The sequence below is a fragment of the Helianthus annuus genome, chromosome 16 (assembly GCF_002127325.2).
Source record: "Helianthus annuus cultivar XRQ/B chromosome 16, HanXRQr2.0-SUNRISE, whole genome shotgun sequence".
Classification (NCBI taxonomy): Eukaryota; Viridiplantae; Streptophyta; class Magnoliopsida; order Asterales; family Asteraceae; genus Helianthus; species Helianthus annuus.
This window is the reverse complement of record NC_035448.2, coordinates 179,031,181-179,050,192: the sequence shown is the minus strand read 5'-3', so window position 1 is coordinate 179,050,192 and position 19,012 is coordinate 179,031,181. Positions and strand designations below refer to the sequence as shown.

At 36.4% G+C, this 19,012-nt stretch overlaps 1 protein-coding gene and 1 long non-coding RNA gene across 2 annotated transcripts; one reads left to right on the top strand and one right to left on the bottom strand.

Moving 5' to 3' along the window:
- Positions 1–3,698: 3,698 nt before the first annotated feature.
- Positions 3,699–4,709, bottom strand: LOC118487983. The gene is made up of 2 exons (XR_004883085.1): positions 4,370–4,709; positions 3,699–4,272 (listed from the first exon to the last, which is right to left on the bottom strand). It is a non-coding gene; the product is annotated as an uncharacterized LOC118487983 (long non-coding RNA).
- An 834-nt stretch (positions 4,710–5,543) lies between these two features.
- Positions 5,544–6,134, top strand: LOC110920100. The gene has a single exon (XM_022164336.1). It carries the CDS (start codon positions 5,544–5,546, stop codon positions 6,132–6,134), a length of 591 nt encoding a protein of 196 aa, XP_022020028.1.
- Positions 6,135–19,012: the final 12,878 nt, after the last annotated feature.

The window sequence follows — 19,012 nt, the reverse complement described above, 5'->3', positions numbered from 1 at the left end:
ATATCACAAAATGTTCGATCGATGCTGAAAGAACCGTTAAGAGGTACACCGAAATATGGAATGAATTTGTGTACCATTATCTTAACACACGATTGTATTAAGATTGCTTTAATATGATAAATCAACAAAGCGGATTTAATATCAATAAACCAATAAATAAATAAATAAATTCGTACATGATGTGTGTAAACGAGGTTAGCGCAAGCTTCAAATTTATGAAAACGTCACCACAAGGTGATCGTGATCAAGGAAACGATTCAATGAAGTCAAAGACCAAACAAGCCTATTATGGTTCAAAGCAAATGAAGTGCTTGTTGGGATTATTTCGAATATGATGGCCTCAATCCATCATATGGAATCTTGAATGGAATATATATTACGAGCAAGTTCAATCAATTGAACTTGGTTTAAGCACAATCCAACAATGGATGCATGTATCAACAAGAAAATTTCGACATGGTTACAACGAAAAACCATGTATGTAGCTTGAAAGGAAATGAGTTTCAACGAGTTTCGTTGACTCGATATCAAAGAGTCAACATTATGCAATAATGTGGTTTAGCTAGATCACAATGCAAGGAGTGAAGATAGCGAAATAATATTTGAACTTGGTAAAGCAACAATTTCAAGTGAGGCCACATGCTTAACAAACAACGCATGTGTAACATATGAATTCGTCAAGAATGAAGCAAATGAGTATTCGCTATTATGAAAGAAAATTTTCGTGATGCAAGGATCATTAGGGGGAGTAGAAATATGAAAGTCTACTCGCTATATGCAAAAATCAGAATTTCAACAAAAGAAGTTTAAGGACTTTACCTGGAAGTTCACGTGATGATCGGTTGCTAGATGAGATTACCATGGAATGCCGAACATTACGTATTTGCCATTCATGAAATAGGGGAGATGCGAAGACGTGTGACTTCTTTTGCAGCGCCAACAATTGTGAGTCTCTTTAGACTAAGCATCGATCGTTATGAAATCTTGTTTAAGCGTACCTCAGTGTGATTCGTGTCGTTTGCAGGATCACTTGCCAATTTGCCGCTTTCGACCAGTAGTTCTCCCACTGACGGGGTTAGCATCATTGTTGTCATGCTCAATCATGTTTTCCAAAGGCCTTGCCTCGAAAGTTGTGTGTGGTGTATTTCAACGTCCGTTGACGTATAGTTTAAGTTTCATGTGTATTCACGCCCTAGCGTTTCGTTCCACGTAGATTACCTGCTCGGTTAGTTAAAACAGCATAGATGACATAATGTAATGGTGTGTGCCCGAGTTATTTATCACTGTTTCTAAGTGAGGACCTTGAATGAATTTTGACATAAGCTCTCATCAAGAGTTTTCCAAAGGTCCTATATGCATGTTATCAAACTCTTAAAGTTTTTGTTTCCTGTGTGTAATCATTTCGTGTACTGTGTATCCAACACAACACGTGTGTATGTTTAAAATCAAAATGTTTACTCATCGTTTCGGCAACGGTTGGAACCCATATTCGAGACTTAGGCGTTCTGTATGTGTTTAAGTCTTAATAGTCTAAGTCCCCATAATGAAGTTGAGGTTAAAGCCTAGGTATCTCTACAGAAACCTAATTCGCTGAAACCTAATGCTCTGATACCAATCTGTCACACCCCGAAATATCAGAGCTTGGCGTGACTGGACCAGTATCTTCATTGCACAGCGGAAGCAAATAAGCTAAGACTTCTAGAAAAAGAACGCCGCTAAGTACTCGAATTCCCATGGGTTCTCCCATTCCAACCGTTCCATAGTTTTGAAAATGCAACCTGAGAAAGAACATGCGAAAAAGTCAACATAAAGTTGAGCGAGTTCATAGTTTGTTTTGAAAAGGTTTAAAATAAATCTTTTTGATAACCGGTTTAAAAGTTGTTGAGAAAGCATAGTAAAAATCATTTTCTCGGCATGATATATGAAAGTTGTGAGTCTAGCCCACGAGAGTCGTTGTAAGCAGGACCAACTCGTCCTCTTACTTGTACATAAGTTGAAAACATTATCAAAGTTTGTAAATACATGTATTATGAGTTTGCGTCAAATGAATATCAAAAACATTTGAAAGTTATAGTGTTGTAAGTTGGTATGTAAAGCGTCTATGAACATGTTGATCATTAATGTTTCGCGAGGACATTAATATATGCGACGACATAGGAGGTACTCAACCCGCGTAGGCAAATTTTTAGTGTCGAATCACCTCGACTGGGACACAACAGCACTCTAAGTGGTCACCCATGGACCGTGAGTGGGGCTCGCCCGTACCCATTAGATCTAACCTTTGTTCCTTGGTCCTCAAAAGGATTAATGGCACCTCAGTTACAGCCTATGCTCACATGATCTAAGAGTTCATTCCATAACTTAATCATACCTAAGTTTGACATGTATTTCCCCCCGAAAGTTGTAAACCGAAACGTTGAAAGAAAAGGGGGAAACATAATCTCACCGAGTTGTCTCGTTTTGCGTACGCAGGCCAACCCAGTCCCGTTGTTGTAACTAGGACATTCTCGTCACTAGTCATGAAAATCATGCACGTTTTGTAGAACCGGTATGTTTAGTATAAACCTTTCGTAAACCATTCAAGTTCGTTGAAAATCAGTTGCAACATGGTTTAGAAATATGAGTTTTCTTTCATCAAAATAGTGTTTGCTTTTGCAAAAAGTTGCATGTCTTTCCACCCCCAAAAACATTTATAAAAATGTAAAACAGTAAAAAGTGGGGGTTATGAACTCACCTTGATATCCTTGTGCAAAGTTAGCTAAGTGTGTATTCCATAGTGTCGTTCCAAGAATGTGAATTGGCTAGCGTGCATCTATAGTATTCCTAACAGGGAATAACTTGTCAGTTTCTAGTTTAAACGTAGCTAAACTACGTGTCCGAGCTCTACCGAGTCGTTAACTAAACGACCCTAAGGTGGTGTTAACTTGACTTAGAATAACCAATCTATGGTTATTTGATCCCGTTTATAATCGGGATAAAACTAAGTCTTAGAATTACTTAGCGTTCGAGAGGTTAAGGATATATATTTATATAAATATATAAATATATAAATATATTTATGAATCGCATTGGTCATCTCGAAAGGTCGTACGGCTCTTCGTAGCTTTCGTGAGTCGAAATCAATAAGTAAATATGTATATACCCGAATCTCGACAATTGAAACTGAATATAAACTACTATACTCAAATTATAAAAATACACGGATTTTAGACGATCGAAATAAACATAGATAATATATTTATTTTATGTGATTCTTTTGAATACTAAACGTTTGAAATAAGAATTCTGAATCGTTGACATTTGAAATAAATATAAAAATTACCTTTGTTTTATAAAAGCATACGAGTTAACGATGTTCGAAATAAATATAACATTGTATTTATTGTATAAAAGCGTTCAGAAATATCAATGTTTGAAATAAATAGAACTATTATATTTATTTGAAGAAGCGTTTGGAATATCGATGTTTGAATAATTATAAATCTTATGTTTATGTTAAACAAGCGTGGGGTTTCGTTAACTTATACCTCGTTTTGTAAATCGTAGATCGTCGTCAAATAAATATATATATATATATATATATATATATTTATTTTATAAAAAAAAAATAAACTTGAATTCCATTAAGTGTCGTTTTTGAAACTATAAATACGTGTCGCGTTTCGAATTTTTATGGAAATCGGACAGAGTTTCCTCTGTTTTAGGAGTAACCCGACAATAAAAAGTTGTCGTATTTTGTCAAATCTCAACAAGAATTCAATCAATTCACACAATATATACTAAATCTTTATCAAATACGACAAAAATAAAACGTGATTAATCACTAACGGTATCGGTCGAGCTCGGTCGCGTATAACTACAATAAAAATCTAAACTATAAACGGAATTTTCACATCGTTTAATTTCATTACCGGGTCTTTGAGTTGACTGTCGTTGACCTGTTTGGTCGCTGTTGACCCGACAGTTGACTGTCGTTGACCTGATGTTGACCAGTTTGACCATCTTTGACCGAATCCGAAACCCGAAAATCTGAGTCGTTGACCAAACCGAGCTATCCGTTAACTTGTTGATCCGAACATCGAACTAAGTTGACCCTAGTAGCGAGTTGACCCGCACAGTGAGCTGACCCGAAACCATACCGAGTTGACTCGCTAACCCGTGTTAAATCTGACCCGAACCGGACTTGAACCGGGTCCGCTCAACCCCACCATCAACCACCGCCCTTGCTACTGTCGGCACTGCTGTACATGTCACCGGCAACCATACCCCCGCCTGAAACATTTAACATCGGCCCGAAAAATCCACAGATCTATAACGATCTTGAAGAAAAGAAAAAATAAAATGAGAAGAAAAAGGAACCAGGTTTTACCGTGAGACCCGTCAGAACAAAACACCACCACTGCCACCGCGGCTCCGCCGCAGACGGCGGTTCATTGCCGTTCCACTCTGCTTCTGGTTCTCCTCTCTCTCACTTCTAGTCTCTCTCATCTCTGTCTGCTTGTTTTCGTCGCCGCACCACCACCGGACGGTGGTGGTGGTGCTCCGTGCTGTCAATCAAAAGGGGGGGGGTGTTCCTTGAGTGCAGTGGGCTAGGGGGTGGCAGGTGGGTGTTTGGGGGTTTGTCGGAGGTGCAAGAAGACCGGTGGCCGGTCGGAGCTCTCCGATCGCCGGTGCTCGGTCACGAGAGAGGAGCAGAGGGTGAGGTTTAGGGGGTGTCGGCTGAGAATTGTCTGGCTTGGGTTTGTTTCTAACAAATGAGGATAAATGGATAACATGTTATATATAGTTAGGGTTAGCTTGTCTTAAGTGGGTTTGGGCTTGGGCCCAAGGCCCACAATCCCAATATCGTGTTTCAAGTGGCCCGTAATTCCTACGAGACCCGTTATAAAATACCCGAACTATCTGTAACGTCGTGGACTGAATTTTTGATTTATAAATACGAAAAATAGTAACGGTAGTCGTTATCGTCGTGTTTGATAGTCGGTTTCGTTAAATAGCGTAAAATGCTTGGTTTATCGTTTCTAGTCCGTTTTCCACTCCAATTTCAACTTCGGATATTAAAATTCGAAAGCGAAGCTAAATATATCAGTATATTTCAGTTTTTGAGTTAATATGCGTGTTTGACGCTTCCGTTTTGTTGCCGGTGCATTCCAGCAGCCGCGTTTTCGTTCACGTTTGCGTTTTCGAACATTCAAGATCGTGTTGTTTCGCAAAACGAAATCCGTAGATTTAAATTATACGTATAAAATTTGCATTTGTCGGCGTGGTCAGTTTTTTTGTACGGAACCAGTTCGTTATCGCTTATCGTTCCGCAGTTTTCCTGAAAACCTCATATGTGCACTATAACGTCCGATAAGCATTCCTAGGCATACCAAGAGCTTAATTAGCTTAATTCGTGCCTTAAAACTATTAATTATCGCCTTAAACGTTCGCTAATCACGTAATTAGAAGCCGTTAATTACCGGTTGTCACATGGTGGATCTTGATTATGCCCTAAGGCAGATCAGAAAATAGAGCATGAAAAGTGGGAAAGGTCTAACAGAATGTCTCTTATGGTTATCAAGAATTCCATCTCAAGTGCCATTAGGGGAGCTATACCTGATTCAGAGAATGCTAAAGAATATCTGAATTCAGTTGAGGAGCAATTCAAGGGATCTTCTAAAGCACATGCGAGTTCTCTAATTTTGAAGATGCTTACCACAAAATATGAAGGGACTAGTGGTGTGCGTGAGCACATAATGATGATGAGCGACATGGCCCATAAATTAAAGGGATTAGACATGGAAATAAGCGATGGTTTTCTAGTGCACTTCATCATGACTTCTCTTCCTGCACGTTTTAATGCTTTTAAGATCAACTATAACACTCAGAAAGACAAATGGTCAATGAGTGAGTTGATAGCAATGTGTGTGCAGGAAGAGGAACGTTTGAAACTAGAACAACCAGAAGTTGCTTATATCGCTACCACTAAGTCAGTGAAAAGGAAGGGAAATTTTAAAGGGGAAAGTTCCAAAGTCCAGAAAGCGAATTCAAATACTGTTTCCAGCCCTAATGTTTCCAAGGGACAGTCTCATTGCAAGTTCTGCCATAACAAAGGGCACTTGCAACGAGATTGTTCAAAATTCAAGGAATAGTTGGCTAAGAAAGGTACTTATGCATTTATGATATCCTTTAATATTAATGTACCAATTAACACATGGTGGGTTGACTCTGGTTCAATGGTTCATGTTACCAATTCCACACATGGATTCCTTACAATCCAGAGGCTGGAAAGAAACCAAAGAACACTTAGAACGGGAGGAGGGGAAGAACTTGAAGTTGAGGCCATAGGAACCATGCAACTTATTATGAAAAATGGTCATTGTATTAAACTTTATGATACATTATATGTACCAAAAATTACTCGGAATTTAGTATCAGTATCAAAGTTAGACAATGATGGTTTTGAAGTTTTACATGGGCATGGAAAGGTCACTATTAGTTTAAACTCCCAAGTTCTTGGTTGTGGTTATCTAGATGGAAATCTCTATAAGTTAGAACTAGATGATAACTTTTCGAAATCTTTGTTGTCATATAACGTAAATGAGAAAATCAACAAACAAAAACGAAAACGAAAACATGATTTGGAAACATCATCTAAATTGTGGCATCGACGTTTAAGCCACATCTCACGAGACAGAATGATAAGACTCGTGAAGGATGGTGAATTACCAGATCTTGATTTTAGCGATTTTGGAACATGTGTTGAATGCATTAAAGGGAAAAAGACGAATAAAAATAAAAAGGGTGCCACAAGGAGTTCTAGATTATTAGAACTCATACACACTGATATTTGTGGACCTTTTCCACCTGGCATTACTGGCCATACGTCTTTTATTACTTTCATAGATGATTATTCTCGGTACATGTACCTGTATTTGATTAAAGAAAAATCTGAATCACTTGAAATGTTTAAAACTTTTAAGGCTGAAGTTGAAAACCAACTTAGCCATAAGATAAAGGTAGTGAGATCATATAGAGGGGGTGAGTATTATGGTTGACATACAGACATTGGTCAAGCTCCCGGTCCTTTCTTTAATTTTTGTAAAGAACACGGGATAGTGAACCAATTTACCATGCCGGGTACACCTCAGCAGAATGGTGTTGCTGAGAGAAGAAATAGAACCCTTATGGACATGATAAGAAGTATGTTGGCAAACTCGAATTTGCCTAAATTTTTATGGACTGAGGCATTGAAGACAACCGTTCTTATACTAAATAGGGTTCCTTCTAAATCTGTCCCAAAAACTCCTTATGAAATTTGGGCAGGAAAGAAACCAAGCTTAGAGTATATGAAAGTATGGGGTTGTCCTGCTGAAGCTACACTTTATGATCCTTTGAAAAAGAAAATTGACATGAGGACAATCAGTTGCTATTTCATAGGATATCCCGAACGATCAAAGGGATATAGATTTTACTGCCCTTCACACGTTACCCGTATTGTGGAAAGTCGAATTGCTGATTTTATAGAGGACTTTAAGGTCAGTGGGAGCAGTGAAAGTGGAGTCTTTAATTTCCAAGAAGTGCAAGAGGAGGGGGGGATGGGCTTTTCAAATTTAACTCCTATTACACCTCTTGTACATATCACTGCACCACCCCATGTTTCCACTGAAATTTATGCTCCTAACATCCCTAATAATGAAGGCACATCAAACTCACAAGAGCATAACCAAATCCCTGAACCAGTTAACGAACTTGTTGAACCTGAAAATCAGCTTAGGAGGTCATCAAGGACAAGAAGGCCCACTAACTTTGATGATTATGTAACCTACCTTAATGAAGCTGATTTGGATTTAGGAAAGTATAATGATCCAACATCTTATGATGAAGCCATTGGTAGTGATAAATCTTCTGAGTGGAATAAAGCTATGACTGATGAGCTTGATTCCATGAAAAAGAATGGCGTTTGGGAATTGGTTGAATTACCCAAGGGGGTAAAACCCGTAGGACGTAAATGGGTATTCAAAACTAAATTAGACCCGAATGGAAACGTCAAATGCTACAAAGCACGATTGGTTGCTAAAGGCTATACTCAAAAAGAGGGAATTGATTATCAAGAAACCTTCTCACCTGTTTCACGGAAGGATTCTTTGAGAATCGTTATGGCATTGGTAGCTCATTTTGATTTGGAGATACATCAGATGTATGTCAAAACTGCTTTCCCTAATGGTGACTTACATGAAGGTGTGTTTATGACTCAACCTGAAGGCTTTAAACCTAAAGGTCAGGAACACTTAGTCTGTAAGTTACAGAAATCCATATATGGGTTAAAACAGGCATCACGTCAGTGGTACTTAAAATTTGATGAAATTATGAAAAAACAAGGCTTTATCAAGAATCAAGTGGATCAATGCACCTACCTCAAAATGAGTGGGAGCAACTTTGCTATACTTGTCCTTTATGTGGATGATATCCTTTTGGCGAGTGATAGTTTAGATTTGTTGCATGAGTCAAAGCGATTACTTTCGCGAAATTTTGACATGAAGGATCTTGGAGAAGCCTCTTACGTAATAGGCATCGAAATACACTGAGATCGTACTAATGGGATATTAGGTCTATCCCAGAAGGCTTATATTGATCGTGTTCTTACACGTTATAACATGCAACAATGCTTTCCATCAGTAGCTCCAGTAGTTAAGGGAGATGTTTTCGGCTCTTTTCAGTGTCCCAAAACAGAGGTTGAAAAGGAGCAAATGAGATTGATACCATATGCTTCAGTAGTAGGAAGTTTGATGTATGCTCAAGTCTGTACTCGTCCCGATATTGCATATATTGCTGGAATGCTAGGCCGATATCAATCTAATCCCGGCCTAGATCATTGGAAAGCAGCAAAGAAAGTGTTGCGATATCTACAAGGAACGAAAGACTATAAATTGACATACAGAAGAACTGACAACTTGGAAGTAGTAGGCTATTCCGATTCTGACTTTGCTAAATGCAAAGATGATAAGAAATCGACTTCGGGGTACATCTTTATGCTTGCAGGCGGACCAATTTCGGGTTAACAACAACCTCAACGATGATGGCAGAATATGTTGCAGTGTACAATGCAACGTGCCATGGGATGTTGTTAAGAAATCTCATTACTGGACTCAAAGTTGTAACTCCATATCACGACCATTGAAGATTTACTGTGACAACTCAGCTGCTGTTAGTTTCTCGAACAGTAACAGTTCGAGCGGAGCTGGTTTATACCTCGATACAAAGTTTTTGTTCGTTCGAGAATGTGTAGAGGAAAATAATCTTTGTATCGAGCACATAAGCACTAAAGATATGCTAGTAGATCCGATGACTAAAGGTCTGCCACCCAGAACTTTTCAAGATCTTGTAATGAGAATGGGTTTTAGTAAAGACCTTGTATGAAAGCATACACCGTGTGTGAACGATTATTATTTCCTTGAATGTTTTATTTTGTCTATACTAATGTTTTGTGCGCACCTTATGATTTATAGACAAAACTTATGTAAGGTAATTACTTACCCTAAGGATTTTATTTCTGTCATTTTTGGTTTTATGATTTAGTGTTTTATATTGAGACTTTAGTATGACTGTTGGGGGTCTCGAATTGAGTTCAATTTGGATGACTGTAACTATCTGCTATAGTTTTAACATGAAACTAGATGAGTGTTTTAAACTTGGCCAAAATTACTTCATACTCATCATAAATGATCACTCGGCCAAGTGGGAGAATGTAAGAAATAACCCATAATGTGGCCTATGGATCATTTGAGCTATGTTTACCAACATGACATAAGGGGCCCCTAACAATTACTTGATGGGAGTAATTGTGAACATTTAAAATGGACCATTATAACCATTATGATTTCCCTTAGATGCCTTTAATGAGAATGCCAAAGGAGTTTATGTAACTTATAAAATGGATGGTCATCTTGTTCATTCCAACATGATGTAGAGAATAATACTACTCCTAGAAACACCAATCAAGTCTTCTCACTTAGTCTCCATCAACCAAAGGCGTCATAACGGATTCATGGCTTCATCATCATCCGCTAAGATAACCATTCCATCAAGTACGTTCTTTAAATGTTCTATGGTCTTTGACCCGTGTTTCAAGATATAATCAACAGTTAAATGAATGGTTTGATTTAGACTTAGGTAGGTTGACTATTCAAGAGGTGGTGCCCAAGTTAGATCAATTGAAAACATCCTTGGAATCATCTATTGTTAACTCGAATCTAGATGTTGAGCAAATCGTGTTTGAAAAAAACAATGAGGATAACCAAAATGTAGGTGTGACCGAACTAAATTAGACAGAAACCGTGTTGATTGAATTGCGCGAGGAGAAAGCTTCGTCTTGTATCACGGTTTATTGTGATGAAGAATTAAAGGGAACTGAAAAAGACGAAGGTTTGCAAATCGACGAGGCTGTTGTCGAAGTTTGCATGATTTTTATGCATGGAGCGTGGGTGGAATAGTTACTTTGAGTACCATGATGGTTGGTCCATGGTCATGAAGTTAAGAAAGCAAAAGTTGTTTCCCATTCAAAACCAAGTAATACAGTTCTAAATAGCTCTCAGATGGGTAATCTTGAAACTAGCAAAGTTGTAATCAGGAAAAAGCGACATGTAGATATTTTGATATAAACAAGTCCAAGAATTAAGGTTAAATATGTGCGGGCATTACACCGAGTGAAAGATATTGGTGGAACAATGAAAGTTGGTATTGAGAGGAAGTGTGAAATTTGTTGCAATACCAACATAAAGGGCTTGAATGGTTAATGCGAAAGTACATAGGTGATATTGTAATTCTGATGGAGTGGCTTAGAAGAGAACTAAAGGATAATATAATTTGTTTATTATTTAAATTTGGTATTTATCCTAGTTGTTTATATTTTGAATTTAGTGTGTTTAAGTCATATTAGAAGTAGGATTGTTGTTATTATTTGGATTTGGTTTTTTTTTTTTTTTTTTTTTTTGTGAACTAGGTTGGTTTGTCAAGCTATAGAAATTTGTTAGTCAAAATACTTGCAAAGTGCAGTGCTCCTCTGTTCCTTTCTTTTTCTTTTCTTGTGATAGTTAGAACTTAGAAGCCAAGTATTTTTGTGTGTCAAAGAAAGAGTTATTATTAAAAGTAATTTCATAGTTTGTGTTGTGATTCAAATGTGTGAACAATCTCAAGTTTAACAATACCTCTGGGGACATATCTTTAAATCCTCTTCGATCAATGGCCTTAATAACATCCCAACAAAAACTCTACTGGCACTACGCCAAAACAGACTTTTAGCCACACATTTCCCGAAACAGCCCTGCCACACTTTTGATTAAATGTGTGGCTAAAGGTTATTTCTAACACTTGAAAAACTTTCAGCCTACTTTTCACCACACATTTACGTTTTCACGTGACCGTTGTATAATAGCTCAAAACTTTTAGTCACATTTCAAGAAAAAAACTGTGACATTTAGTAGCCAGACTAAAAAAAGTGTGACCAAATGTGATCTACGGCCATAATATTTGTTTCATGTGACCAAAAACACATCTTTTCAAAACTTTTAGCCACTTTAAGAAAAGAAATTGTGTCATTTATTAGTCACATTTGTAAAAAATGGCCGCATGTGATTTACGGCCATACGGTAGTTTTGTGGTGTGGCTGTAAGCTAAATAGATATTGCGACTTATGTAAGTTTAGCCTATATAATTTTTTTTTATGTGTGGCTAAAATATCCTATCAGTTATCCTCTTCCCTCCACCTACTCATACCTCCGTTCCTGTGCCTTCGCCAACCATTCTCAATTTCTGAAATTAAGAAATCAAGAACCCTAATTTATGGTGTGTTGGACCCAGTTTGGCCTTAACAACTTCTTTTTACGTAATATGGCAAGTGATTTCAGTATATGTGAAAAAGATGTGCGGAAATGGAAATCAGACTTTTAAGAAACAAGACCTACAGAATTATCAAGTTTATATCACTTTGAAACAAAATAGTTTAACAATGTGATTGTAAGATTATTATCTAATACAAATGATCTTGAATTCTATGGGTGAGAAGAGCAGTGGAGTTTGGGTGTTTGTATGTGAATGCTAAGCTTCAAAACTCAATTATCTTCTGCCTCTCGAGCCTTCTATTTATAGAAGGCTGTGTACATGAATAAACAATTGTTTATTCATGCAATAAGTCCTGTATAAAGTAGCAATTTGACATATTCATTGAATCCAACATTCAAGTTGCATTTGTAATCATGAAACCAATAATGTCATGCTTTGGTCATTGGTGGCAGGATAGAGTTGTGATTTTAGACAAGTGGGGTTTTCATTAGAATTTCTGATAAACCACTTCATCAGAAATTCTAGTTAACAAATCATCAGAAATTCTGATGATCAGAATCGTCAGAAACTGATGATATTTCATCAGAAAATCAGATCCATCAGAAATGACCTTCTCTGATAATCCAAATCAACTCTTGATCAACTTGTGATTCTTTGAAGTAGATACTTTGTATTTCTGTTGTCCCATCTGATCTTCTTCTTCTTGTTGTGATCTTCAGGACTGTTATCTCTTTAGAGATCCAGTTGATTGAGATTTTTTCTTCAATACTTACAAATAAAGTTTCTTAACAGTTTCCCCCTAAGTATTGTAAGAAAATGAACTACCTATATCCAATGTAAACAACTTTTAACTAATTCTTGAAAAGAAAAGTCAAGCAACTAAGTTTCAAAAACATAAAACAGAATTAAGCTAACCACTGTTCAAAACAGAAAACAAACTTTAAATATTGTTCAATATCTCATTAATTCATTAATTGATCTTCACTCCACTTCTGTATTTGTCCCCTGGTTTCAGCTTTTTCTTGTGATCAATTGCCTTTTGAGTCTCTTTGTACATTGACTTGTACCATCCTCTTGCTTCCATCCAGTTTTCAATACAATCTTCAATTGTTTTTTCACAGTTGTTCATTGTTCTTTCCCTTCTTCTTGAGCTGCACTTGTTTCTCATTTATGCAGTTTCTTATATATTTTAAAGTTTGGTTTGAATACCTGCAAATTTCACTGATTTTGAATAGAGCTTTCTCTTCATTAGCATCTTTGAAGACTGCACATATTTCTGGTGTATCAAAGATTGCTCCAGTTCTTGCTAATTTCAAAGGAATTTCAGCTGGAATTGATGTGTTGGGAGGGGGGTATTAACACTTTGGTGGTATACTCAAAATTGATACATAGATCAAGGTCTGCCAGTGCTGCTCTTTTGTATACTTTTGCTCCTGCACTTTTAAGACTATCAAGGGCTCTTCTGATCACTACTGAACTACATTTCCATTCATCAATGATTTTCTTCATTTTGACTATATCCATTGGGTGAACATCATCAGCCAGATCTGCATCAGTAACCTTTTGTACATTTTTATCTTTTCTGATCAGGGTATACTTGTTTTGACTTTCATTTCCTAATATGCCTCCTCCAGTGGTTAAAGTATCAATTCTTTCAGTAGATACTATTGGATTGGTCAAGTGTTTGTGCAACATTACCCAGCTGCCATTGTTTCTTTCTTCAATAATACTTTTACTCATTGGTGAGGGTGGCCTTGTTGGGTTGTCTTTTGGACTTTTCCAATAGTAGTGCTTTAGATGTTCTTCCAGATACATGATTGTGTGTAGATCACCTTCCAGCACCATTGATTCTTTGATGTTGCCTTATGAATCTTCTCTCATTATTTTTCTTGGCCTTTTTGAAGAGGTCACTTCATGTTCCATTCTTCTCTTCTCTTTTGTATCCATCCTTATGCTTAATTCTGTTTCTCCAGTGATGGTTGTAGAAGATGGTTGAACATGTTCTTTCTGTTGGATCTTTGAAGTGTCTGACTTTGGGACATTTGGTGGAGGACCCATGGGTAACTTTTGTTTATCTGGAGGTGGACCCATAGTCTGCTTCTGTTTTTGATTTGTTGAAGTTTCTGTTTGTTTGATTTGTTCTTGTTGAATGGTTTCTGGTTGATGTTGAAAAGTTTCTGATCCTGTTGCTTGTCTTTCTTGTGGAATTTGAGCTTTTAATTCATGAAGATCAACTTTTGCCAGTTTGGCAACATTGTACTGCAATCTTTTTACTAACAAGTGTATGTTAGTAAGAGCTTGAGTATTTTTTTCTTCTTGCTTCTTCATTTTCTGAAACTCCCGACTTTCCTTATTTCTTTGTGCAGTCAATTCCATTGATAGTTACTCAAAAGCCTCAGCCATGCTGCTGTTGTTGGCTCTGAGGAACTGTATTTCTTCAAGAATCTTTCCTGAACTTGAGCTTTCTTCTGCAGTTGCAACCTTAGTCATCTTTCTCTTGATATCATGCAGTTCTTTAAGAGCCTTCTCAATTTCTGATGAGCTTTCTTTGTTTTCTGATGATTTTTGTAATTTGTTGAGAGCTGCATTATTTTCTTCTGTTTGTTTCTTCACAGCTTTAACAGCTTCTGATAAAACCTTGATTTCTGATTTTTGATTTCTGATTTCTTCCAGTATCAGATCAAGTTTTTCTTATGTGGTTGTTTTCACAGTAGCAGTTATATCTTCAAGTTATTTGTGAAGTTGTTTAGGATACATAGAATGATGTCCTTGGGAAATAGGAGAAACAACAGATGTTTCTCTTCTAACACCAGCAGAAAACACATTTTCTGCTGTTCTGAGGTTAAGAGGATTGGAAGAATCCAAGTTCTCTGTTCCCTCACCAGAAAATTGAAACATATTCAAGTCCTGGTTTTCCTCATATCCTTGAACCCTTTCAGGTTCTCCATGAGTTGTTGAGAAACTCTTATTTTTCTCATCCAGGTTTCCTTGATCATTAGATTGATCTCCACCTGTTGCCACCACATTTTCCTCCTCAGAATCTGATTAAGAAAATGGGTCTTTTGTTTCACTCACATTTTGTTTTGTAGAAACAGTGCTTCTGTGTAAAATTTCATATTTTCCTTGAATTGATTCATCAGAATCACTCTAAGAATTATAAAATATATTGAGTTTAGATTGTTTTGCACTTGTTTCTCCCATATGTGAGCCTTCAGCATGATGCTCTTCAGCTATAGGACTCATATACACATCTTCATCAGTTGGATGAGGATCAGATTCACCCTGCTGCTCCATTCTTGGTGTGCTAGATTCTTCTGCATCATGCTCCATGGGTGATACATTTTCAAATCCTTCTTTGGTTTCTGTCTGTTTGCTTAACATCCTCAGATATTCTGCTCTGCATGATGAATCTTCTTGTATTAGACACATCATTCTTTCTGACAGAATAGGTACATCAAAATCTGACTTCCATGACCCTGCAGCACTCCAAGGTCTCATAATTTTTGTTTTCCACATAATTTTTGATTTTGGAATTTGTAGGTTCCTTTCAGAAAAAGCATCACAAAATTATGATTGACAGAAATCTGGGAAAGGGTAAATGTGAGTCTATCCTTCCATTTTTGGTCAGAATTGATCTTCTGATCAGATTAAATATTTCTATTCCAAAATCAATATGCAATCCATTTATGAGGCTGAACATGATTGTCAGAACATTCATATTTATCTGATCTGTACCTCAAATCTTTGATGATAAACACTAGTTCAGGATCTCCATTAATACTTGCCAGAAGGCAGGTAGCTTGTTTCTTTTGAATTCATTGATCTTTGAAATCTTTGTTTTGTAGCCCATTACAGTATCAAGTTGTGCGAAAATATCTTCTTTTCTTGGTGCTTCTACATAGCCTTGGTTTAAGGGTAATTCTAAACATTCCCTTATTTTCTCTGATGTAATTGTAATGAAGATATTTTCCGATACGTGTGCTGTTAGCTCCATTTCATTTGAGACCTCGAGAGTTTTTACAACTTGTTGTAGCATTCTTTCTGGTATATCTCCGGTTTTTGTAAGAGCTTGAGCTATCGGACATCTGATCAGAAATTCAATGAGAATTTGACATTTTATGTCATATTCTTCAATGTTAACATTCATTGCTTCATTGTTGCCTTTTAGTGGAAGAAATTCAGCTTCAGTGATCAACGAACAGAGTATTCAATTGGTGGTGAATTGATGTTGGTAGCAGCCATTGAGGATTTGGGTTTTTGCTTTGGAAAGGGTTTTTAGGGTTTGAGAATGAAGGTTGAAGATGGAAGTCTCTGTTTTTGAATGGGATATTTATAGTGAATTGAGACAGAGAATTTTTTGAGTGTTTTTCGTGCGTTGTTTGTATTCAAGGTGGTTTATGACACCTTAATGATGTTTTAATCTTTTAAAGAGACAACCGTTTTTGAAAAACCTTTGGTTTATCTCTAATTTAATGTATATCCCTTTTTTAAGGATAATTAGAGATTCCAACGATTTAAATGGATAAACACTAGTATCCAACTTGCACCTTTTCTTCATGTGGGGCCCCTTTTGTTTTCAAACAGGGTCCAATTAAAACCTTTTCTGAGCTTATGTACCTTCCCATGTTGTCCTTTCAATGATATATATTAGAAAGTCTTTAAGTAATTCTTGGAGAGTTGAATTTCCCATATATATCATCAGAAGGTATTTGATTCATTTATAAAAGTTTGAATCAGTAATTTTTTTATTTTATTTTTTTTTAAGATGAGAGGGAATGAGTAGAGTTTGAAGAATTTTTACTTACCTTGTATTTGTGAACTCCACACCTTTGTTCTGATGTATCAGGAAGTCTTTGTCATATAGCTTGTTCCAATCCTCATAAAAAAAATTTGAAAGAAACTTATCTAAAAATAATTTAGATGTTTTATAAGTTCCTTTGTATCTGGTTAAAGACATGTTTCTTTTCTGTTTGAACAATCATACTTTCCCGTTTGTCAAAAGAAATTTTCTTTTGATGTATTCATCAAATTTTTAGTTTATCTGGTGATTTGAATAGATTTTGATGGTTTAATGAGGTTTCTGATAAATCCTATCAGATTCTGGTGATTTACTAAATCCTATCAGATTTCATTTGATTTTTACTAGATTTTCCTTGTTTTTATCAGACAAGATTTCTTAGTTTCCCCTAGACCTATTGACATATATAAGTAACATGTACTTAAGACAAACTTAATATATTACTAAACAAAAGACAGTTAAACACACACAAATAAAACAAAAACAAGTAAACACTAACTACTCATCCTCCTCATCCAACACGTTATACATACACTTCGCATATAACCAGAGACTGGTTATCCTTCCTGTGTGATTGGTTGATGAAACCAAGAAAGCATCTCTTAAGTTTTCTTGAAGTGCCAGCTTAGCTCTTGTATAACAACTTCTAACTCCCCCAAAGTCCAGCTGACTTGTGATCACCTTGGTTACAAAGCGGGAGAAGATCAGAAAAGGTTGACAGTCATGGACGTTTGCATCTAAGTATCTCATGAGAAACTTAGCATAGTTGTAAGGTTTTTCCTATACAACAGCGTGAACCACTTCCATCATCCTATGAGACAGCTCGTTAAAGTGTCCAATCTTTTTAGAAAAGCAAACACTTAGCTGTGTTACCAGATACTGGAAAGGTGGTATAAACCCAGATTTGCAAACTTTCCTTGACATGTTGTTTGAATGATAACCCATTTCTATCAAGGTTCGTTGCACCTCTGCCTTATCCAGTATCGTGACTTCTTGATCAACACCCAATCGGAGGACATCTCTGAGTGTTTCCTCCTTTAGGGTGATTTTTACCCCCATAACCTCACTATTTATCCACATGGAAGTGCCACTCATAACGATTTGAGCATTCCACCAGAACTCTTGAAGAAGTTCTGGATATATAGTGACATGTGTTGATACAGCAAAGCCCAAAGGACTTCGCATGATCATATTATTTACAAACCTGCAGTCCTCCCATGCAGGTCCTTCCAAGTTAGATCTAAGCCTGAGATTATGATTTTTGTGAAGGTTGAGAGGGAATTGGTTAGTTTCCATTGATTTTGGGCGACCCATTTGAAATAAGAAGTTTTCTGATGAAAGGCTTTTGAAGAGATGATTTTGTTGTGAAGAATGTCTTTTTCAAGTTGTTAATATTTATAGATGAAAGTGATAGTTTCATATTAACATTAAAAAGGTTTTTCTTTTCATCTCTTCATTTAAGACGATATCTATTGCAGTGAATATGACAGTCTACCAAGCCCTTTGTGTGAGTAAGCATTCAATAGCTAGGCGGCTACTTTCATAGCTCCTAATCATTTTGGTGCTTATGTGTTTCTCTTAAACTCCTTATGACAAAATGACGTTGCATGAGTTGAAAATGTAAGATAAAAATTAATTTTTCTGAAAAGAAAAAAAAATTGTGAGGATTGAATTTTCTGGATTTAATTTTATCTTCATGCATGTCACATTTCCCCCTTTTTGTTTTTTTTTAATGAAATACAAAAAAAAAAACAACAAAAATTAAACTAAGTACAACTATGAATTTATACAAATGGAATATGTATGAAGATATGGACCCTTGATGATTAATGATCATTCTGCAGTTAAACAAAATTTCTGATGAGTATCAGAATTTCTGATGTTTTCATCAGATTTTCTGATTTTTCTTCAGAATTTCTGATAAATCATCACATTCATTGATGATCTATTAGACCTTCTGATGTTCCACCAGACAGATGGGTTTCTTCATCAGAACTTTGTTTAATTGTCCTTTTTATTATCGGTCTTTTGATGATCATCAATTTGGTTTTCATTTTGTGTTGCTTTTATTTCTGAAAAATTTTCATCTTTTAAGTTAACCATGCCCAGTTTGCTAATCAAAAAGTTATGACTCTTTTTGTAACACCCCAACCTGGACAGGCTGACGTGTCACTCATACAGATATCAAAACTAAAACCAATCCATAACGTTGAAAACAAAAGATCCTAATTACATTTTCATTACATTACCGAAATAAAAAAAAAATCTTTATCTTCAGAACACTCTTCACTTATTCCCCCACGTTCCCCAAATTACCTGTTAAACACATAAGACAAACACAAGAAAGAAACTACGGCTGAGCCAAAAAGTTGCTCAGTAACGGAGAAATCA

Bases quoted from the DNA above. Each gene is read 5' to 3' on its own strand.
- LOC110920100 (XM_022164336.1), top strand. From the start codon at position 5,544: ATGTCTCTTATGGTTATCAAGAATTCCATCTCAAGTGCCATTAGGGGA.